The sequence below is a fragment of the Ipomoea triloba genome, chromosome 14 (assembly GCF_003576645.1).
Source record: "Ipomoea triloba cultivar NCNSP0323 chromosome 14, ASM357664v1".
NCBI classification, from domain to species: Eukaryota; Viridiplantae; Streptophyta; class Magnoliopsida; order Solanales; family Convolvulaceae; genus Ipomoea; species Ipomoea triloba.
Window position 1 is genome coordinate 1,916,746 of NC_044929.1, and position 22,563 is coordinate 1,939,308.

The window sequence follows — 22,563 nt, forward strand, 5'->3', positions numbered from 1 at the left end:
GGAATCTTTTGTTGGACCTCCAAATTGTTGTTCAGCTTAGCTTTCATTATGTTTCCTCGACCAGTCAAAGAGGAGACCTACCTCATCAATGAGTCCTTATGTCACTCTCTGATTCTTTTATTTAGTTTTTTTTTTTTTTATGTTGCTAATTTGTCCACCTTAACTAATATTTAAGTTAAATATTTATGCTCCTAAATTTAGGTTTTGAAAAATAAAACTTATTTTTATGTTTTTATTTATTTATTATTGTAAAGCATAACATTAAAACTGAGAAATAATGATACTCCTTTTGTTGTTTAACTTAATATGTCATATTCAATTAACAGAACTTATCTAAAAATAGTTTACAAATAAATTTTTTCTAATATTAAGTTTAGTGTTAATATATAAAATTTATATATTTAAAATTCGCATTAAAAGTATTATTAAATAAAAAAATAAGTGTAAAAAAAATAAGTAAAGAAGAAAGATTTAATTTGAGCAATAAATAATAAATATGACAAGCAAAATGAGAAAGTTTTTGTTTTTTTCAAGAGTAAACATTTTTATTGATATTCTCAAAAAAAAAAAAAACAATCTTATTGATGTAATATCTTGAGCATGGGGCCCTTGGCAGTCACAGTGTGAGAGTCACACCAAATGTGGTAAGCACCAAGCATTGATTTACTACCTCCATAAATCCATTCAAATTAGAGTGTGGGAACCTAGGTCAGGGATTTCGCCTTTTTTTGTCGGCGAGTACACATTCTGAGAGTAGTTATGATGAGATTTATGGTGTGTTTGAAAACCAAGAAAATAACTTATGAAAAATGAGTCATTTTTAAGAAAAAGTTTTTATTTTCCATGTTTGGTTGTATTTCAGAAAATTGTCTTGATGTGTGTAGTTCATTTTTTAAAAACTGAGCAGAATTATTAAACATTTTAATTGTGTATAATGTTATGGATTAATTATATAAATAAGCATGGTTTCCGCATCCAGACTAGTTTCTGCATCATTTCCAACTATGAATTTTCGTCCCCACAACCAAAAACCATATCCGATGACAGTGGACGGCAAGAAAGACGAAGAAGAAAGTCGCAAAAAGAAGATGAAGAAGGGTCGATTTCTCCCTACCAACAAGAAGATGAAGTCAAGCAGGCTTAGAAAATGACTTCCCCTCAAAAAGAGGGATAGTTATTTTCCAAAAAAAACATTGCAAATTTCTCTTTGACCAGAACTCATTTTTCATTGACCTTAATTTTCTTCCATTTGCGAAACACTAGAAACCCAAAAAATAATTTCCAAAAATCATTTTCCGAATTTCCAAACACACCCTTAAAAATTATTTTTGCCTGTTAAAAGTTCCTAACTTTGAAACAAAGCCAGAATTCATGCATTGTGCAGACAGTATAATATCCTCCAAGGAAAAACAATATCACATCAACCATCCCTCTTAGTAATAAAATGCTGACATGTTTTTATGTTCAACATTCAACATTCATAAATTATTACATAACAAAATCATATCAATGGACTTACATTTCCCCAGGGGAGCTAAGAATGTTAAAATTTCATTGATCCCCAGAAGACTTCAATCCACTAATGGACTTACATTTCCAGTAAACTTGAACAAATTGATTTCAAGAACAAACCAAAGAAAATAGAGCAAGATGTAGCTGGTAGCAAGTCCTCAACCAAGTCTTTCTTCATAAGTCCATTGCGCGGGTAAATGGAATTTTATTTTCACTAATTAGACCTTCATTCCTTCTCCCATTTCCACCTTCGTCCTGCCTCCTCGAGAACTTTGGCACGCGCTTGACTCTTTTTTCCTTCATCCTCAACCCAAGATCTGCACATTCATCATCTTATGTAAGAACATCGGGCCTAGATCCATTATGTATCTACTTCATCAAGTCATTTGTGATACCGTTATTTGTAGCTATTTAACACAACCAATGTGTGACTGTTTGAGCAATTTTTTTTTTAAACACTCATGGTTCTTTACAAGGTGGTATCTGTTTTATACTTTGTCAATCTTTTTCGGCCCAAAGAATCAACCCCCTACCACTGGGGTTCGATTCTGTGACCACCAATTTGGAATGATAACAAAGGTGTCATCATACTACATAGTAGCTGACAAATTATTTATCTTTGAATATTAAAACGAAAGAAATTCATAGCCATGGAGGCATACCTTAGGATTCGTAAAGCTTCTATCTCGGCTTCCAATACAGATTTTGTATCGAGTAGGCCTTCATACTTAACTTGCAAATCAGAAAGCACGCCCTGCAATTCACTCTGCTCTTCCATATATACGGCCTGCTCAGATGCAAGAGTATTTGACATCTCATCGACTTCTTCTTTAAGGCTAGAAAGTAGCTGCTTCTGACAGTCTAGAGCCGCCTTCTGTTTTAGCAGTTCAGCTTGAGCATTCTCCAGAACAACCTTTTCCTGATCCAAATCCTTAATTGCATCAAGGTAAGCCTTATTCACCTCTAGACCACGGTTTTTTTCTTCATCTATCTTACGTTGCCAAAAACGCTGCACATCACCTCTCTCTAAAAGATCGGATTTAATTTCTTCCATTGTTGCTAGTCTTGAAGAATTTTCAGTTTCCAACTTTGCTAATTCGGATTGAGTATATTCTGCCATTTTTCCACTGGACAACGCTACTGCTACTTGACCCTTTGTGCACGGTTTATTTGGCTGGAACCTCTTGCTCTGTCCTATTAATCAAAAAAGTAGTCAAATATATTGTGCAATGAAAAGAGAGGGGAACGAAGGATGACAACTTATTACGGAGTACAATATTATGCATTGATGCAGAGTGGACAAGTCAAACAGAACGCTTGAGAAAACTATTATTTGAATGATATCCAGGTTCTCAAGTGATAACGAGGAAAAATGTTTTCTATATTCAGAATTTTGGATACTTTATGATAAGAAATGCCTAGTAAACATATACTGAGAGGCTAGACACACGCATCCCAAAAAGTCTATGATTATCACACACTTAAGGTGTGTGCAGGCGGGTCCGTTTGTGTGTGCGTGCATGCATACAGAGATATAGAGGCATACCAAAAACTTTCCAAACAATGCTCCTTTCATTAGCCAGAATGTCCACAAAAAGGTCAACTAACACTTCTGATGTTATGTCTCTTACATCCAGAAAACCAATTTTCCTCCTTGATATCTGAACTGTAAGCAGGGTCAGATTTAAGAGAAAGATTACCAAAATGACAATTATAGTCCTTTTTTGTTGGCTCTAAATTCAATTCATGAAAATAGGAAAGCAACAGAAGTTTTTTTCCTTCTCTTCCCCTACCTCTTCATTAATTCCTGGTACAATATCATATTCTAATTTGGCTTTCCAACTGATCAGATCTTGGCGAGATATAGATCTGTGGCATGAAATTTATTTCGAGAAACAAAAACTAATAATTAGAGGAAAGCAAGAAAGTTATTTTTTTAACAAGGTATTTAAATTAACCAAAAAATGAAACACAAGTACCTATCAGGAAAGAATTTGACTCCTTTATGGTCTCCTGAATCATAAGGATTAGAGGGGAGTTTCTCCAGTGACAGCTTGCTAGGAATTATCCCAGCTTCGGCAAGAGCTGAATAAAATGTTAAACAAAAACTCAAAATACTTATCTATACCACTAATTGAACATTAGGAGAAACCATGACGAAACCTTACATTGAATGGGCATAAAATCAGGGTCTTCAATGCACACATCATCGAAGGCTGCTGAAGTAGAGCCTGCAAGCGCAAGAGATGAAGCTATCCTATGCTTCCGGTTCCTGATCCCATGGTAAAACAAAAAATAAAATATAATTCTGAGAATGAATCAAATAAGACTCTCATCCTATCTTCACTAACTGAACTTGCTAAACTGATGTGTGCACCTGAGTCTACCTTTCCAGTAGCGCACTTGCTTGAACTAACCATCTTGCATACTCTCTCCTTGTACACAATTCTTCTGCTTTGACCTCATCTTCAATAATCTGTAATCATACATTAGAATTGAAAAGATCATGGTCAAAATCTAAAGTTATACTGTTATAGCTTCAATTGAAACAATCAAATTTTAAGGAAAAAGTTAAAAGAATAAATTTAATTTAAAAAAAAAAAATTCAAAGTGTGTTCAATCGTATTATGACAGTCTGTTAAACCGTAAGTGGAGATTTTAAAGGCTGCATTCACCCCCAAGCTCCTTCATTTCCTACCACAAAGGACTCTCTGCTCATGTTCTATTTTGAAGTTTATAAAAAGCAACAGATTCATTTGTTTTTTGAGAATAACCACCATGAACCAAATCCCCAGAAAATGGGGTAAAATTAGATATTCAAAGATAATGCCACTGGTCCAAAGATCAAGAGATGGAAAGAAACAGGATCCAGTTAAAATGCTTAAAAGAAGCTATGCATTTATATGTTACATAATGCAAATACCAAATTAACCATGAACAAAAACTGTTTCATGAAAGAGGAAGTGACTAGATCATCATCGTATGGCAAATTTAAAACTAAATCTCAAGCTTTACAAGGCACAGAAATATCTTTCAAAAAGCAATGTTTGCATGATTGTTGGCTTGTTGCACTTGGATATGGTGCATACACTGTTTGAATAATCTCTTAAGCTTATTGACAAAATTAGTTACCTTTCCTTAGTAGTTCTTGGACCAAATGTAAGCATTAAGTAACTACAACAGAAGACAGGAGGGACTATGGAGAGAGTGACAGCAAAAAGAGAGAATTAAAAAATCATTAAAAATGAAATAAATAAAAGGAGCGAAAAATGAGTAATTAAATTTTGATCCATATTTAGGAAAGAATGTAATTCTATAAGCTATATTCATGGTGTTTGGGAATGAACTACGAAAGAAAGAAGAAGAAGAAGAAAAAAAAAAAAAAAACCCGGCAAGTACTGCTCCCTCCATCCTGGAATAGGCGAATAGCATGTAGGAATATTTTTTAAGAAAGAAAGTGCTACCAGAAACAAATAATATAGATAAACTAGTAAACTACAACACTGGTAAGTTTGTAAAAAGAAAATAAGCAAATGCACCTTTGTAAAATTCTGCTTCTCAAATGGAATATATCCTGAAATGTACCTTTAGTTTTTTTAACACAAGAAGAGCATCCTGTTGAGTAGAATCCACAGCAAATGGAATTATGATGCGGTGTAGCTCGCCTTGGGTTGTAATATTGTTTGGATCTTTAGAATAGGAAAAGACAACAGCTTAGGTTTTTTTTTGGATAGGTTGAGTCACTATTATATCATGATTAATACAGCAAAGAAACTAGGAAAAGATACACCAACAATAAAGAAATTACACCACTAAGAGCACTTACGAAGCTCAGAAATGCAACATAAAAGTTAAAACTGTATATGCACATAAATGATATTTTATTATTATTTTTTTATTATTATTTTGCTTATTTCATCATTTTAGAATTTACCAGATTTGCATAAAACTACTGAATTAGTTGAATCACAATGCTAGCAAACAACTTATGACCCCCTTTAAATGATAAATTCAGCAAAAGTAATGGAAAAGGGGCCCTGTTGATACAAACTATTGAAGTAAAAATTAAGTACAAACGCACATGCAAAAGCTTCAACACGAGACAAAAAACATGCTCTGTTAAGAAGGATCCTATTGCTGCCCAAACATGCAGCTGAGTAGACACAATGTATCATTATATACACGTTACACATTAATACTGCACATGAATTACCCCAAATGTTTGTACTAAATAAAGAAAATGCAATCTTTAGACACTCTGCAATATCAAATCTTATAAGCAAACAAAAAGCAATGCATCACTTCTAATAATTGAAGTATAAAAACTCACCTGCAACCACATTTTTATCAAAAGTGTCGGGAACACTCTCCGGGCTGACCTCAAAAGCCTCACCATCCTCCAATAACTCATCAGAACTAACGGCTTCTTGTTCAATAGCTTCTTCCTCCCTTGTATGTGGGGCTAAAATGCCTTGTGAACTATTGAATGGACTTGAAAATTGAAATTTGAAACCTAGAAATAAGCAAATAATAATATCAATAATAAAACAGATGATACAAAACTTAAGCAACAACACTTGAGCAAACATTCTATCAACCAACAGCAAAAGAAATACCCATTATTCCCAACAATTCACCTTTAGCAGATACTGAAAAATATGCAGCAACAGCACCGAGCAAAGCAGCAACAGAAGCCCCTATGCCGATTTTCACAAATGTAGGCAAACCTGCACAAACCCAATTCTCCGTTACCCTCATTTCTCAAGTAAAATAACAACAAAAACATTTTTTAAAAAATGCCTTAAAAGTTAAACCTTTTTCCTTCTCTTTGAACTCTGGCTTCTCAACAACTGCCCAGCCATTGTAAGCATCGGAAGCGTTCAATTCTGAAGACTCCCCCCAAGAAAGCCGAGCATTCTTCTCCACAGTTGAAGCAGAAACGGAAAACCTAGTGCTTCTAGTCCTGATCAGAAATGGGATTGAAGAAAATTTCAAGTTTGGGGGATACAGAAATCGACTGGTCGAGGGAGGATACAGAAAACAAGGTGACATAGACGAACACATTTGAGGAAAAATTTCTTTCGTACAGAAAGAAATAGGGCTAGGGCTAGGGTTTACGTTCGGATCCTTGGGTTCATGGAGTGCAATTGTGCAATTGCAGGGAGAGATTTGGGGTTGACGATTCACTCAAACTGTTTACTGCCTATTTGACTCCATTTGTGTTGGGTGAGTAAGCATCAAGCTACTGAACACTGCAGCCATTTTCTTGTTTAGGGCTTCTAATTTTCACTCTCTTCTTTCCTTGATAGATTCCTATCTATTTTTGGAAATATTTTACCCCAATTTCTTTTAAATTGTCATTTTAGTCTACTGACTATTGGGGTCCTCTTAATTGCAGTCCACGACTTTTAAAAGTGTTAATTGCATACCCTGACTATTTAATTTCTGTCAATTTTGAACACTCCGGCCAAAGTCGCCGGAAAATCCTAAACCCTAAAATAATGAGGGGTCTTTTAGTAATTTCACATACATGTCCTTCTTCTCCGGTGAATTCATCGTTTCTTCTTCTTCTCCAACGGATCAACATGGCTTTTGCGACTGAAAAACTTCATAAATAGTTGGAAAATGGCTTCTTCTCCGGCGGACCTAAACACACGCTTGCTTTCTTTGTAGAAACATCACATGTGTCTCCAATCACTGTTTGTCACTTTGATTTGCTTGCATTTAGGTGAATCAGAAATCATATCTCTGTTTTGGTACATATAATCGTAAATCATGCGGAAAGTTTGAAGCTTTTTTAGAATTTTGTGAAAAGTAAAGCTTAAGACAAAGCAAAATTTTGTAGGTTTTGAAAAATTAATAATTTTTTTTTGGTGTATTATTGTTGAATAGCTGCTGCCCTCGCTGTTGTTGAGGTGGATGAGGTCTCGAAGCTTCCATAGCTTTGACCAGCCTGTAGAGTTGTTCTGCTTACAGTTTTTTGGTGCGACGACTTCTCCGCCGAAGCCTTCGGTCACCACACGCAGTACGTACCTGGCCGAATCTCGTTGGCCTCCGATGAGGAGAACAACAACTGAGCTTCTTGCTCCTTAGTGAACAGTTTCCTTATTGGAAGCTGAATCTTCTCTGTAGAAGACATTTTGGTCTACTGGAGAAGAAGAAGAAATGACGAATTCACCGGAGAAGAAGGACATATATGTGAAATTACTAAAAAATCCCTCATTATTTTAGGGTTTAGGATTTTCCGGCGACTTTGGTCGGCAATTTGGCCGGAGTGTCCAAAATTAACAGAAATTAAATAGTCAAGGTATGCAATTAACACTTTTAAAAGTCGTGGACTGCAATTAAGATGACCTCAATAGTCAGTAGACTAAAATGGCAATTTTCTCTTTCAAATAATGAAAACACTTTATGTAATTTTTGTTTAAAATAGTGAATATACATATAATTATAAATTATAAATTTCATTATAACATTAATCAACCGACAAAAATTAAATATAACACCTAAAACAACGTCTCGTGTGTTATAAATATTTTATTGATGTTTATTAAATCATAAAACTCTCTATTTACCTTCTATTTACTCCCTTGTTTATATTAAACTGTTATGAAATATGATACATGACGAAAAATAATTTTTTTTTTATAATATTAAGAATTGAAGAATTAGTTATGAGGAAAAAAAACTTGACTTATTCTATGGATACCGTCTCATACGTAGACTTTGGCCATGTTTGATAACATAGTTAACTTATTAGTCAATTTTAATTTGTTTAATCACTATTAGTTATTTGACTTGATTAAATAATCAATATGAGTGTTTGTTTAATTAGCTTTCTATAATAGCTTATTGCTCACAACATTAAAATTCAAAAAGCAACTTAAAAGTAACCTTTAAAAATTGTTTTTTAAAAAATAAATCATATCATTAAAATTATTTTGCATGTAATCAACTGTTAGCTAATTTGCCAAGTACCTTGTGGTCCAGTGGCATCAAATCTTTTCTACGGGAGGTGGTGGGTTTGAGCCTCCGTGGAGGCAATACTAACTCTTGTGCTTCAATAATTTGAGAAAGTAGTTATGAACAGATACTGCATTGTAGTAGAGTTAGTGATATTAAAAAAAAAAAAAAAAACTGTTAGCTAATTTAGAATTGCCCCCGAAACAACGTCTTTTTTGCGGCGGTATATATATATTTAATTTTTTTTTAATTCCTTTCTTCTTGTTTCTTCATACGCGGCTACGCCTTAGACGCCAACCGCCAAGACCGCAGGGGCAGACGACGGCGAGCATCCTCTGCCGACTGCCGAGGCTCACCGCTCAGGCGCTCACGGTATGGTCCAATGCCACAATAGCTGTTTTGAATTCCGTTGACCAATTGATTGATATTTGCTCAGCTGCTCTGACTCTTTAAACCTAATTGATTGGTTCTTATTCATCTGGAGTTCTGCATAAAAGATAAAAAGCTAAAAATCTAAAATTTAGTCCATCAGCATTTTGGATTGGGTTGCATTTGATTATTTGAAGTTGCATTTTATTGCTTCCTGTAGATAATAGATGAAAATGAATTTGAGATGATTTTGCATAGTTTGCTTAGGAATTGGGAATTGGGGCTGTGTTGGCAGTGAGCCAGTGACGGTCTGAGTGGTATTATTGCTTAGTTTGCTTAGGAATTGGGAATTGGGGCTGTGTTGGCAGTGTTGCTTTACTTTGCTAGAATGCTAGTTTGCTTAGACTCTTGCTAGTTAACAGTTAATGTTCCTATGAAATGTCTTGTTCCATTTCATTTGATGCACATTTTAGACATTATATTTTGGTTTCTAGGGCCAAAAGGAATGAGCCAACAGTCAAGGGGACCATATCATTTGATGCAAATAGCACGAAGCTGCTAGAGTGCTAGTCTAGAGTATGAAGTATTGAAGATCTAGAGGTAAGGGGAATTCTCAATAGTTTTGCCTATGATTTGCTCTAATTCATATTGATTTACTCTATGTTTACAATTTACTTGAAATAGACTACAACAAATTTCTGAACATTTTTGAATTTATTTTACCTTTGCTTCTTCGCCCCCACTCAAACAAATTTCAGGCTCCGTCCCTGTTTACCAAACATCTTTCTACAACCCACTAATGATAAGCTAGTCAAATTCTCTAACTCAATCTGCAAACAGCTATCAGCTAATAGCTATTTGCCAAACAACATTTTTCCTATTTACATAGTTGGATTGCTGGAAATGGGAAAATTAGGCATATTAATGTGTTTGATTCTGGGCTTCTGGCCAACATTTCTAAAGATTTTGCATTCATCTGTGGAAAATTTTTGCTTCCAGATTATTAAAAAAAATGCCTCCGCTGCCCTCACCGGTTGCCACTGTGAAACCCCACAGACCTTACTTCTTCTACGGTCACCGGAAACCCACCCAGAATCGCCCCACCGTCCGTGGCGGCCTCTTCTCCAACCGCCAGACCATTAATCCCGCCAACACCGCCCAGCCTACACCCTATGATCCACTCGACTTCGACCTCCGTAAATGGGACCCGGATGCAGATTCTCGACCCGGCACCAGAGACCCATCTCAAGACTTCTTCTCTGTGGCAAAGAGTCTCTCCCCCATTGCTAGGTACATTGTTGACTCCTTTAGAAAGCATGGCCGCTGGGGTCCACTGGTGGTCGAAGACCTGAATCGCCTTCGCCGGGTCACTCCCAAACTTGTGACTGAGATTCTCAAGGTTCCAAATATTGACCCAAGGCTCTCCTCCAAGTTCTTCTACTGGGCTGGTGTGTAAAAATCCTTTCTTTATCTGTTTTTCTTTTGAGCTATTTTTGGTGAAATTAATCTCATTCTTATGTGACAAAAAAGAAGGAAATGGCTATTCTTTAACTTTTGCTTTGAGTGTGATATATAATGAAATTGTAAAATATGACTCGAATCATGATTGCTTTGAGTGTGCATCTAAGATGCAATAGAATTAAAATACCTTTTTTTTTTGGAAACATATATTTTGGGAATGGTGTTTATAATCAATTTGCATTCATCAGACTGTGTTGTATGTAGTTCAATCCACAAAGTAAGCAGAAGGTTCTTGTACATCTCTAGAGTGCACAGTTTGTTGGATTCTTGGACACAAATTTTCCAAATTAAGAGTTGGGCTACTTGTTGATTGAAGACATTAATACTGATTAGCAAACCTCTTGGCTAGAGATCTTTATTGACTTTGTTTTTCTTGTTATTCTTCTAATGTTGTTTGGCAGGAAAGCAAAAGGGTTATAGGCATGATTTTGCTTGCTACAATGCCTTTGCTTATAGCTTGAATCGGACAAATCAATTTCGGGCTGCAGACCAGATTCCTGAGCTAATGCATATGCAGGGGAAACCACCTACTGAGAAACAGTTTGAAATTTTAATTAGAATGCACGCTGATGCAAATAGGGGTCTTCGAGTGTACTATGTGTATGAGAAAATGAAGAAATTTGACATCAAACCAAGAGTATTCCTCTATAATAGGATAATGGATGCCTTGGTTAAAACAAACCATTTAGATTTGGCACTGTCTGTTTATGATGATTTCAGGAAGGATGGATTAGTGGAGGAGACTGTTACCTTTATGGTATTGATAAAGGGTTTATGCAAGTCAGGGCAAGTGAATGAAGCGATTGAGCTTTTGGACCAAATGAGGAAGAATTTATGCAAACCAGATGTTTTTGCTTACACAGCAATGGTGAAGGTGCTTGTTTCAGAGGGAAATCTGGATGGGTGTTCAAGAGTTTGGGAAGAAATGAAGAGGGATGGGATTGAACCAGATGTTATGGCTTATGGCACTTTCATCACAGGGTTGTGCAAAGGAAATCAGTTAGAGAAAGGCTACGAGTTGTTTGAGGAGATGAAAGAGAAGAAGTATTTGATTGATAGGGCTATATATGGATCTTTGATAGAAGCATTTGTTACAAGCGGGAAGGTTGGTTCTGCTTGTGACTTACTTAAGGATATGATGAATTCTGGTTACAGGGCTGATTTAGCAATATATAACTGTCTCATAGAAGGTCTGTGCAACCATGGGCTGGTTGATAGGGCTTATAAACTTCTCAGAGTCACAGTTAAAGAGGATCTCCAACCTGACTTTTTCACCGTGAGCCCCATCCTGCTATCTTATGCAGAGTCAAAAAGAATAGATGACTTCATCAGTTTGCTTGAGCAAATGCAGAAATTGGGTTTTTGTATTAGGGACGATCTATCCAAATTCTTTTGCTTTATGGTGAAAAAGGACAACGGCATAATGCTTGCTTGGGAACTTTTTGAAGAGTTGAAACTCAAATATGATTGCAGTGTTCAAAGTTATAACGTTCTCATGGAGGCACTACACAGTATTGGGAAGGTGGATAAGGCTCTAAAACTTTTCCAAGAATTAAACGATAAAAAGCTTCACTGTGATTCATTGAGCTTAAGCTATAGCATTGCAATTCAGTGCTTCATTGAAATTGATGATATTCAGGAGGCATGTAGCTGCTACAACAGGTTAAGAGAGATGTCTTTGGTTCCTTCTACTTTGGCATATTATTCACTTGTTAAGAAACTTTGCAAGATAGGAGAGATTGATGCTGCTATGATGCTAATACGCGATTGTTTAGCGAATGTTACAAATGGGCCCATGGAATTCAAGTATACACTAACAATTATCCATGTCAGCAAATCTAATGATGCTGAAAAGGTTGTTGAAGTTCTAAGCGAAATGATTGAACAGGGCTGTCCTCCTAATAACATCATACATTGCGCTATTATTTGTGGTATGTGTATGCACGGAACAATTGAAGAGGCAAGGAAAGTCTTTACAGCTATGAGGGTGCGCAAACTTCTCACTGAAGCTGAGGTAGTCGTTTACGATGAGCTACTTATTGAGCAAATGAAAAAGAAGACAGCAGATTTGGTGTTATGCGGTTTGAAGTTTTTTGGTCTGGAGAGGAAGTTAAAAGCAAAAGGCAGTAAAATCTTACTGGATTGAGACAAATATCAGGTATGTGAACCACTAACTTATCTACGCTTTAATATGGGCTATCATTTGTGCATTATGTACCTTGTCTGACTTAGACCCTAAATTGGATCTGATGGAATGACATTTGACACTAGAGCAAATGAACTTTTGTTGTCCCGGAGATGTCATCCACCACTCAACAGTTTTGCTTCAATCTTCATTCTTCACTGCTTCAACGGAGTAGCTGACACTTGATGGCCTTCTCTCCATCGCCCTTCAGCCTTCAATCCTTCACCCAGGCCATTCAGCATCAGGAAAGGGTAACTCGATAATACACTCTTCTCAACCCCTAGTTCTTGTGCAGATGTTCTGTTATATACATATACCAAGAAATATATATATATATGAAGCACCCTAAAACGATGATATTGTTCGATTATATATTTCAATTAGTTTTTCAAGAGTTTGTCAAGACCTTGTGGTCTAGTGGCACTCAGTTGCACTCTCATATGGAATGGTGGGTTCGAGCCCTAGTGGAGGTGCTTCAGTAGGTTGAGAAAGTAGTTATGAACAGATATTACATTCTAGTAGAGTCAGTAGTACTCAAAAAAAAAAAAAAAAAAAAAAAANAAAAAAAAAAAAAAAAAAAAAAAACTAGTTCATGTAAATTTTAAAGTTTAGGATCTAATTACTTTTTCACCAAAAGTTCAAGAGCCTATTTGACCGTTTTCTGTTATCACTGCACTAGCAAGAAGGTATCTGTACAAAGAAAGGGTTAACAAAGGCATCTTGTCTAGCTTCACCAACTAAGATGATGACCACTTATTTGAATATACAATCTTTGGATGTGAAATCTGATGCTTTGGTGATATTGCAGCAAATATTACAATGCCACTAAGCAGAGCCAATCCAAGTCCTAAACCGTTTACAACCATGGTTTCTGTACAACGCTTCAGTAACACCCCATTCGTTTGCAGGAAGGTCAACTTCTCGAGAAGGCCAGTCTCAGCTGTCACGACTGCCAACCCGTATGTGTAGAGGCCGAGAAATACATGCCATGGGAGGACCTGTATCCTCGTCGTTCGCACCTCTCCTCGGTGCCAAAAGCTTAGGAAACCTACCATCCACTGCACAGAAGAGGTTGAGGAACTAGCATTAGTAAAAATTGCTATTTGGGACATAATGCTTCTTTTAAACAAAATCATCCTTAGCCAAGACTACTTGTTAAGACCAAATTTTCCCTACCCAAGGTAGGAGGTAAGGAAGGTTCCATTATTGAAACTGTGTGCTCCAAATCCAAATGAATGATTGAGAAGTGTTAAGATCAAACGCTTACTACTACGCCAAAAATAACTTTATTTTTTTACACTGCCACATTTTCGAGAGGCAGGGTGCTAAACTTGGCCCTTCAGGTCTTCGCCCAACAATATCATAGCTACTCGGTGCCCACCGGTGTTAGACTTGGCCCTTTACCGGCCTCCGCCCAACAAGAAGGATATTACTAGCTACCTAATGCTTGAATTCCAAAAATATCTTGCAAGTAAAATATCCTATTCTCGATAATAAAAAGGCTTACCAATGACGGAATAGGCCTATTTCTACAAATGTAATTTTATTCCAGACATATTCCATGAACTAAACATATTGTAAAAGTGTCACTGTCCTAAGGGTGTGCGCAACTACTGTCTTAAGGGTGTGCGCAATTCAAAGCCTCAAACTAAGAAGATCAATAGGCTGCTCTAATTAAGAAATAAAAGGGTCCAAAATGTGAAGAAAAACAAAAAGATGTTACCTGAGCCCCAAACAAGGAAATACAAACCAGACCCATCCAAGAATGCAAGCTGTAGAAATTAGCCACAACACCCTCTCTGCTATGAAACTTTGTCCAGATTCCAAACACCCCACACCCCAAAGCCACTCCTTGCAGGCACAAATGCACTGATTTCTTCATATTTCTTGACCCTGGCAACCATCTATGCACCAAGATTGCTGAAACTCACAAAGAACACCAAAAAAATTTACAAAAAACAACCAAAAAAACAAAAACCCAACCACCCCTTTTTGACCCACATTGCTGAATTTTACAAAAACTAAATTGCAGAAGCAAAAACCATCTCCTTTTCAATAATTCTCAAAAAAGTTGAAAACATTTTCTTCATTCCCCAAAAATACATTACTATAAAGAGTAGAGCTTTCTAGTTTCTACCTTCTCCACTCACAAGAATGAAACCTATCACCATTAACAAAGGGTGAAGCACCTGCAAAAATCAATCTTTTATGAACACACAGACACATATATACATATACAGACATGGGGGGAGGGGCTTATTAGTAATTACAGCATAGATGAGGTCATCTTGGGAAGGAGAATGTGGAATGAAGCTAGTCTGGAAGTGAACTGCCCAAGTGAGAACAAGAAGGGCAACAATGGAAGCTGAAACTCTGGCGAGAAGAAGGAGAGAAAACGGTGAGAGTAAAAGAGCAGCCATGGCTTCACTCAAGTGGAAAAGTGAGAGTGAATGATCACACCGACAGTGGGTTTTCTTTAGTGGAGAAAATGATTGAATCAGTGGTCTCACTCTCACCCATTGTAGCTGTGGGGAGTTCCAAGGCTGGTTTTTAGTAAAGCTAGCAAAAATACAAGGAAAACCGCATAATATTATATTTCATGATGAAAGAGACATAAACATTATCCATGTTCAACATATAATTTTTTGGGTGTATCTATAATTTTCAATGTACCCTCACTAAATCGTAGTCACCTCTTTAACTGGGACAAGTGACTTTAAGATTTAAGATTGTTTCATACTCAATGTCAAGGATGATCCTTGACCTTTATGTGGACATGCGACGTATAAAAGGTTTTTTTTTTTTTTGTCACTTTTGGTTCCCCGATTACGGAATAATTTTCACATTTGATTTATGATTATTAATTTTTCACATTTAGTTACACGACTTTTAAATTATTATCACATTTAATCCCTTAAACCTAATTCCCCATCATCGATGACTTATCTTAAAGGGCAAAATTGTCATTTATTTTTTTCTTATACTTCTCGGGGAGAGGTCTGAAAATGACAATTTTGTCGGTCAAAATAAGTCACTTGCTTGAAATTTGGTCAGTGATGAGTCGGTGACCAAAAATTATATAGAGGTACCAAAATGATAATGATTTAAAATAGTATGACCAAATGTGGAAAATTAATAGTTAATTATTAAATGTGAAAATGGTCACATAATCGTGAGATCAAAAGTTAAAACAACTCTATATAAAACATAAATGTTGTGTAATTCAACTACTCATTTAATTTTTAATTAATACATGATATATTCTTCAATTTGTTATTAAAGTCAGAATCATGCAAAATATAATAATTTAATCATTCTAATCTAATGATAAGCCAAATAGGAGCTTTGCTAATTTACTGCAAATAGGTTGCAGAGCATCAATAATGTCAATTGTCTTTTAGTTTGAGGAAAGAAGGGATTAATTAAAAATGAAAATTGCATTAATGATGGTTTGACTTGTGCCAAGATGCCACTCCAATGTTCCAACTTTTAAGCAAGTTCTTGCCTTGGAAATGTATTCAGAGTAAATTTCAAAGACTGAAGCCAGTACTATTCATAATATTTTATTCTTATTCATATATATATATATATATATATAATACATATATATATATATAATACATATATATATATAATACATATATATATATATATATAATACATATACATACATACATACATACATATATATATATATTCATTAAATATAGACATTAATTAGTTATAAATTATTATAATTTTATCTTCACTCTTTTATTAATATTCATATTTACTCTATTTCGTTTACTTCTTAATGATGTGTTATGCTTTTATTAATTCATAAAATTGGTGGATCATTGTTTTTATACTTTTCTTTTCTTTGTCCAGTACAATATAAACACGTAACGAGAGTTATATTCTATGAAAATAATATTATTATTTTCCTTAATGATTGAAAGTACATTGTTAACACTTTCACATCGACTGGTTTACTTTTAAAAATGTGTTATTACATAATTATAGACTTATAAGTTGATGTGGTATCTTACAAATGTTGATCCTTTCCCTTTCACATCATAATGCATCAATCAAATAATGTAAGCTTATGGATAATAACTAGTTATGGGCATTGGTGGGGAGTGGTTTATGAGAGTCAAAGGTCGTGGATAATTGAGTTCAGGAAATAATCAAAACTCATGATCAAGTAAGGTTGTAGTCTAGATAGGAAGAAACGAAAGTTAGGAATGAATTGAGCTGAAGAATAGGGTTAATGAATTAATGATGTGTATGTAACACCCCGGTTCGGCTATGCCGTATCTCCGGAGTAGTTACCGCCACACCCAGACTGAACCCCACTCGAATACAGATAGAGTTCACTCTAGGTGCACAGGCTAACAGACTAAAGACAAGGATCGTGTTTCTTATCGTCAAAATCCAACATAATCTTATATACATGCAGCAAAAGAGTAGCTATACTAGCCACGAATATATATATATATATATATATATATATATATATATATATATATATATATATATATATATATATATATATATAAGAGTTTCTTACAGCCCATCAACAAAGAGTTTGGACTATTCCCGTTCTTACTAGCCATGTTAGTACTACCATGGCTACAAAAGATATGTACAAAAAGGTCAGACTTGACTTTTCTCTTGAGGCATAACGGATTAACGAAGGCAGGAGACCAAAATGGGTACCACTGATTGAACAGGGATAGGAACGGGATCAGGAGTACAACTGGGACAGAAGCATGAGCCAGAGCTGGAGGATCAGAAACAGAAGTAGGGGCATACCCACGCTAGACTTCATCTGATAAGGTACACAATGAAGTGTAGTTAGCACGACGGCTAAGTAAGGAAATCCATTGTCACTCAAAAGTAGACAAAGGTTTCGAAAATATAATAATTTGTAAGTTGTAAAATTTACCCACGAGTTATAGCTCTACCTGCAATCAGGTTATCAATAATAGATAATATAATATAAGGCGTAAAGCTAACTCAACACGTAAACTTTTCTCATATAAAGGTACCGGCATCATTGCCACTTAAAACACATTTTTCTGTTTTTCAGACAAGTTTGTAAAATATTTCGTTTCCAGTAGTTCCCTCATTTTAACTCAAAAGGAGGTTCAACAGCACATTTCCTGCTCAAAATTCGTCACATTTTGGATAGAATCATTTCCTTCTCAAGTCGTTACAGAGTAACTCTTTTCTCATCTTTAAAACTTCCTTAGTTTCTTCTTAGTAAGCGTGAGGCCTTTGGAGCATTCTCATAACTCCCACTCTGACCACTTGGATCATCGAACTCGGGTTCAGTGGTCATCACCCGGTCTAACACTGATCCCCTGGACGTAAGGTTCGTTAAAATGATTCCTAGCTGGCCTAGCTAGGTCCATAAAAACAACACCTACCCGGACTTCTGGAGTAACTATACCTTAAGTGTGCACACCCCCATAGGAATACCTCATCCTACGAGTTATATAGTACCCGGCGAATAGACTTCGCCCTGCAGTATGAACTGGTCATACAATATCCACAACGACCACTGGGCCATGGCACTTAAAGCCACCCGTGGGTCAATCAAGGTCCTCCTCAACTCGCTTTAGAAACTAAGGGTTTGAAAACATGATTCTTCCTTCCGTTTTTCTTTCTCAAATCATTTCTTTTGGACATATTTCTCATTTGAGTCCAATAGTTGAAATCGACTATCTCATCAGCCCAAGAAGGATTTTCAAAATACTCTCAGTCTATCTCATCAGCCCAAGAAGGATTTTCAAAATACTCTCAGTGCATCTCATCAGCCCAAGAAGGATTTTCAAAATACTCTCAGTGCCCGCAGGCTTTTCAATCATCATTTTCTCAATACTCTCAGTGCCCGCAGGCTTTTCAATCATCATTTTCTCGTTTTTCTCACGTAATGTACTCACTCCTTAAAAGTAGTATTTTCCTCAAAAATAAAGTTTTGACAACCTGTTTACCAAAATAGCATACGTTCTTTCGACGTAAGTTTTATAAACATTTTTATTTACTCATAGGCTTTCCAACACAATTCCTCAAGTTACAAGAGTTGTACTTATTTCTCAACAACAACATTTTCTTCTAAAGTGATGTACATAATTTTTCCAAAACAGATATTTCTTTCAAAGATAGATCTCTTTTGCCCGTAGGCCTTTCAAACTGTTAGGAACATCATGTAATAGGTTTTGATGATACCAACTGTTAAGTAGAAATCCCCGAGTCTCGACGCATAGGCAAAACGCTGTAAGTTCGACAAGTAAACCAAGAGCGAAAATACAACCGAGTAACTTTGAGCTCAACTCGGAAAATATTTAAGCTTGAGGGAAATTTGTTTGAACATCTTAGAAGTCTCGTGTGTTGTAATCATATAGACAGATCAGAAGAAAGCATGGGACAACACTGGAGGAATAAGGGTCTGCGAGACATCAACTAAGTCTCGAGACATAAGCAGAGTTCGAGAGGTAGGACCTCTCGATACAGTTATCCAGTTCGAGACATAAACAGAGTTCGAGAGATAGACCTCTCGATATTTGAGTTCGAGACATCAAGCGATCAAGATATAAACCTTGGTCTCGATACACTAACAATTCTCCAACAAAGCTGAAGGACGGTCATACTTAAAGTCTGGAGAAGAAGAATATCATGGAGATGGAAAAATGAAGAGGTGCCGAACGTGAAGATTTCAAAATGGGCGGAAATGGATGACACGTCAGATTTCCACCACAAACGGTCAAAAGGTGCACCAATGCTGAAGTGGTCTGATTCCCTACAAACAAGGAATAATGGGAATATAAAAAGAGTAACTTTTACCAAAAGACGAAAGTGGAGCATGGACTCAAGAAAAGTGAACTATGGAACATTCACTACAAGACAAAGAGGTTCAAGTTACAAGATCAACACTCCATGAAATATGCTAAAAATATGCAAGACCCATGATCAGCATGGGAGACAAAATTCAAAAATATGCAAGACCCATGATCAGCATGGGAGACAAAATTCAAACGGAATAAAGACCCATGATCAGCATGGGAGACAAAATTCAAACGGAATAATTTTCCCTCCAACGGAATTATTCCTCTACTCTCATATATAAGGACGTAAAGACACAGAAAGTGAAGGAGGTGAAGTGAAGGAGTTCGAAATTCTTAAGAAGTGTCAGTCTAAAACGTTCAAGTGCTAGTGCTCAACTTGGAATATCATCCTGATATTCAAAATAGCGAGAAAACACATCTTAGTGTTTCAAGAGAGTTACAAAGCTTAAACTGTTATACATCCAGAAGGTGACCGAAGCTGCTCTACATTGAAGTTGATTCAACGATAGCTTGTGGTCAGATTGGAGCCTGTTACATTCAACTGTGACAAACAAAAACACCTTGCTTTGGATTAAGCAAGAGAGGTGGAGTAACCTGGCAGCTGTCCGAGTGAAAGAAACCTGAGGCTTGACGCGGGCTTGGTGATCAAAGGTCAAGTGCTCGAGAGGTGGAGTAACAAGAAGCGGGGCGAAAAACCTGAGGCTTGAGGCGGGCTTCGTGATCAAAGCTCAAGCGCTCGATATTGTACTAAATAAGGGAAGTTTTTAGTGCAATCCTTCCAGGGAGTTTCTGGAAGAAGAGTGGACGTAGGCGGGTTGGCCGAACCACTTAAAAATCTCTCTTGCATTTACTTACTGTTTTTATCTCTCGCTAACCTCTCGATTGCACTGCATATAAACGCACTTCTCGAACTAACTCAAACTCGTGCTAACTAAAAGGGGATAACATTTCCGCTGCGCATAAAACTTTGTCTTCACCTCGTGAGGNCCGCTGCGCATAAAACTTTGTCTTCACCTCGTGAGGTATCGAACCTAAACATCCTAAGTTCAATACACACGAGAGGTTGAAAAGATTTGCAAAATCTTATACAAGTCTATTCACCCCCCCCTCTAGACTTGTACCCCATCCCCTTGGGACCAACACAAACATCATAACACTCGGGATTAAAAACATCGAGGAAAAGTTTTGATGCGTACACGGATTGCTTCCCGCAATAAGTGCACACTCAAGGAATCACTCAAGAACCTTTCGTGTCCAAAAGAGGATCTTACCTTGTAGACTCTTGAATTTTGAGATCCCAACTCTACAAATGCCTCACCAAACTAACAAATAATACTCTCAACCCTTAGATTATTAAGCAAGGCTAAGAATTAGAGTATTAGGAATCTAGCACTAGAATTAAGATACAAAAATAAAATTAGCTATATAATATGAGTAATAGTATTCTTTTTGGGTTTTTGGATATGTGTGTGAATATAAAGAACAAGATAAAGGGATAAACTAGCTTCTCACTAGCCTACCAAGATTGAATGCTTCTCACAAACAACCTAAACTTCAATGCACTTCTCATGCAAAGAAAAGAGAGAAATTTCACTCAAATTGAATTCTTACAAGGTGTGTTCTCAAACCATTGGGTTTATGGGGTATTTATAGGGGAAAATAAGGTATTAAATATTCTAGGTCACTAATTATCCCACCCAAAATAAAAAATTACAACTTTGTAAAAGTAATTCCCACCCAAAATTAAAAATACAAAATAATTTCCCACCCAAAATTAAAAATACAACATTTTGCAAAAGTAATTTCCACCCAAAAATAAAAAAATACAATTCTTGCAAAGTAGTTTCCCACCTAAAAAAAATACATCTTGCAAATAATTTCACACCGGGAAATTTGATCTGATATTGAAGTCTGATTGTCTTCCTTGATTGGAATATTGTTACCGGGCCACTCGAGACTTTCAATGAATCATTTATTGGTTACATTTGGGTCGCATCATCCTCCTCCTCTTGAAAAGGATTCGTCCCCGAATCCTCACTCTTTGAGATGATTTGTCACTAAATCACACCTTTCCTCGGTCAAATGGAAATGTGTAATCTTTCCATTGTGTGAATGGAATTTCTGCATCAAAGAAGGTAAGTGATCCCAAGTTTTCTTGAACTTTGTAGAACAACATTTTGCTTTCAAATAGATTATCAATCTTTGAATCATATCCATTAACCTGCAAAAGGCTTAAAACAAAGGTTATCGAGTTCTCAACGTCTTCTCCCTCTTCCTTTTTCTCACAAAGTTCAAAACACAATTCTACCTCCTCATTTTCACTCAAACATTCCTTAACATTCTCTTCTTCTTTGTCACTCAATTTTTCTTGTTCACTATCTTCACACTCTTCTTCACACATGTTTACATTTTTACTTAATTCTTTTGAGCTTTCAACATATGACAAAGAAATAGATGTTGAATTCTCGACCTCTTTTTGCTGCAAACTGACTTCAATTTGTTTGGCATGGTAAAGCAAAGTAAACAAACACTTACACCAGCGAGGAAGCAATTGCGCAATTTCTTTTTTAACACCACACATAAATCTATTCCTGGTAATTACTTGTGGTTCAATCACCCCATCTCGGATCATTAACTCTCTTAATTTTTTGTAGAATTCTTCCACAGTGAGTGATCCTTGTTGAAGTGTATTTAACTCAAAAGACTCCATTGATAATGAACAACAAACTAGAAAGCACAAGGAATGGCAAAACAAATTTGGACAGATTTTACCATACCTTGTGAAAATGAGTTTTGCCAAATTTGTTTTGCCATTCCTTGTGCTTTCTAGTTTGTTGTTCATTATCAATGGAGTCTTTTGAGTTAAATACACTTCAACAAGGATCACTCACTGTGGAAGAATTCTACAAAAAATTAAGAGAGTTAATGATCCGAGATGGGGTGATTGAACCACAAGTAATTACCAGGAATAGATTTATGTGTGGTGTTAAAAAAGAAATTGCGCAATTGCTTCCTCGCTGGTGTAAGTGTTTGTTTACTTTGCTTTACCATGCCAAACAAATTGAAGTCAGTTTGCAGCAAAAAGAGGTCGAGAATTCAACATCTATTTCTTTGTCATATGTTGAAAGCTCAAAAGAATTAAGTAAAAATGTAAACATGTGTGAAGAAGAGTGTGAAGATAGT

The 22,563-nt window shown here is 36.1% G+C and overlaps 3 protein-coding genes across 5 annotated transcripts; 1 reads left to right on the top strand and 2 right to left on the bottom strand.

The window, feature by feature from the left end:
• Positions 1 to 1,404: 1,404 nt before the first annotated feature.
• LOC116003525 lies at positions 1,405 to 6,808 on the bottom strand. Its single transcript, XM_031243414.1, has 11 exons — positions 6,327 to 6,808; positions 6,150 to 6,239; positions 5,843 to 6,025; positions 5,098 to 5,201; positions 3,900 to 3,988; positions 3,681 to 3,784; positions 3,492 to 3,597; positions 3,306 to 3,381; positions 3,059 to 3,173; positions 2,175 to 2,706; positions 1,405 to 1,829 (listed from the first exon to the last, which is right to left on the bottom strand). The coding sequence occupies exons 1-11, from the start codon at positions 6,574 to 6,576 to the stop codon at positions 1,739 to 1,741; spliced, it is 1,740 nt and encodes a 579-aa protein (XP_031099274.1). The 5' UTR covers positions 6,577 to 6,808; the 3' UTR covers positions 1,405 to 1,738.
• A 1,941-nt stretch (positions 6,809 to 8,749) lies between these two features.
• On the top strand, positions 8,750 to 13,810 carry LOC116004636 (pentatricopeptide repeat-containing protein At4g20740). 3 transcript variants are annotated; one of them, XR_004094831.1, is made up of 6 exons: positions 8,750 to 8,847; positions 9,339 to 9,444; positions 9,844 to 10,292; positions 10,767 to 12,523; positions 12,637 to 12,801; positions 13,359 to 13,810. XR_004094831.1 is itself a non-coding variant. In XM_031244762.1 (5 exons), the coding sequence occupies exons 3-4, from the start codon at positions 9,857 to 9,859 to the stop codon at positions 12,509 to 12,511; spliced, it is 2,181 nt and encodes a 726-aa protein (XP_031100622.1). In that variant the 5' UTR covers positions 8,750 to 8,847; positions 9,339 to 9,444; positions 9,844 to 9,856; the 3' UTR covers positions 12,512 to 12,523; positions 12,637 to 12,942. The 3 variants fall into 3 exon arrangements, 1 of the variants encoding a protein (XP_031100622.1); XR_004094832.1 differs by having other exon boundaries at positions 13,459 to 13,810; XM_031244762.1 differs by lacking the exon at positions 13,359 to 13,810 and having other exon boundaries at positions 12,637 to 12,942.
• LOC116004637 (probable transmembrane ascorbate ferrireductase 4) lies at positions 13,152 to 15,114 on the bottom strand. Its single transcript, XM_031244763.1, has 4 exons — positions 14,821 to 15,114; positions 14,688 to 14,739; positions 14,274 to 14,470; positions 13,152 to 13,608 (listed from the first exon to the last, which is right to left on the bottom strand). The coding sequence occupies exons 1-4, from the start codon at positions 14,968 to 14,970 to the stop codon at positions 13,288 to 13,290; spliced, it is 720 nt and encodes a 239-aa protein (XP_031100623.1). The 5' UTR covers positions 14,971 to 15,114; the 3' UTR covers positions 13,152 to 13,287.
• Between the last annotated feature and the right edge of the window lie 7,449 nt (positions 15,115 to 22,563).

Coding starts and splice junctions, on each gene's coding strand:
- LOC116003525 (XM_031243414.1), bottom strand. CDS start 6,576: ATGTGTTCGTCTATGTCACCTTGTTTTCTGTATCCTCCCTCGACCAGT. Junction 5,202..5,842: donor TGATAAAAATGTGGTTGCAG/GTGAGTTTTTAT, acceptor CCTATTCTAAAG/ATCCAAACAATATTACAACC. Junction 2,707..3,058: donor CATTGTTTGGAAAGTTTTTG/GTATGCCTCTAT, acceptor TTTGATTAATAG/GACAGAGCAAGAGGTTCCAG.
- LOC116004636 (XM_031244762.1), top strand. CDS start 9,857: ATGCCTCCGCTGCCCTCACCGGTTGCCACTGTGAAACCCCACAGACCT. Junction 10,293..10,766: donor CAAGTTCTTCTACTGGGCTG/GTGTGTAAAAAT, acceptor GTTGTTTGGCAG/GAAAGCAAAAGGGTTATAGG.
- LOC116004637 (XM_031244763.1), bottom strand. CDS start 14,970: ATGGCTGCTCTTTTACTCTCACCGTTTTCTCTCCTTCTTCTCGCCAGA. Junction 14,471..14,687: donor CATTCTTGTGAGTGGAGAAG/GTAGAAACTAGA, acceptor TGTGAGTTTCAG/CAATCTTGGTGCATAGATGG. Junction 13,609..14,273: donor TTTCCTTGTTTGGGGCTCAG/GTAACATCTTTT, acceptor TCTTCTGTGCAG/TGGATGGTAGGTTTCCTAAG.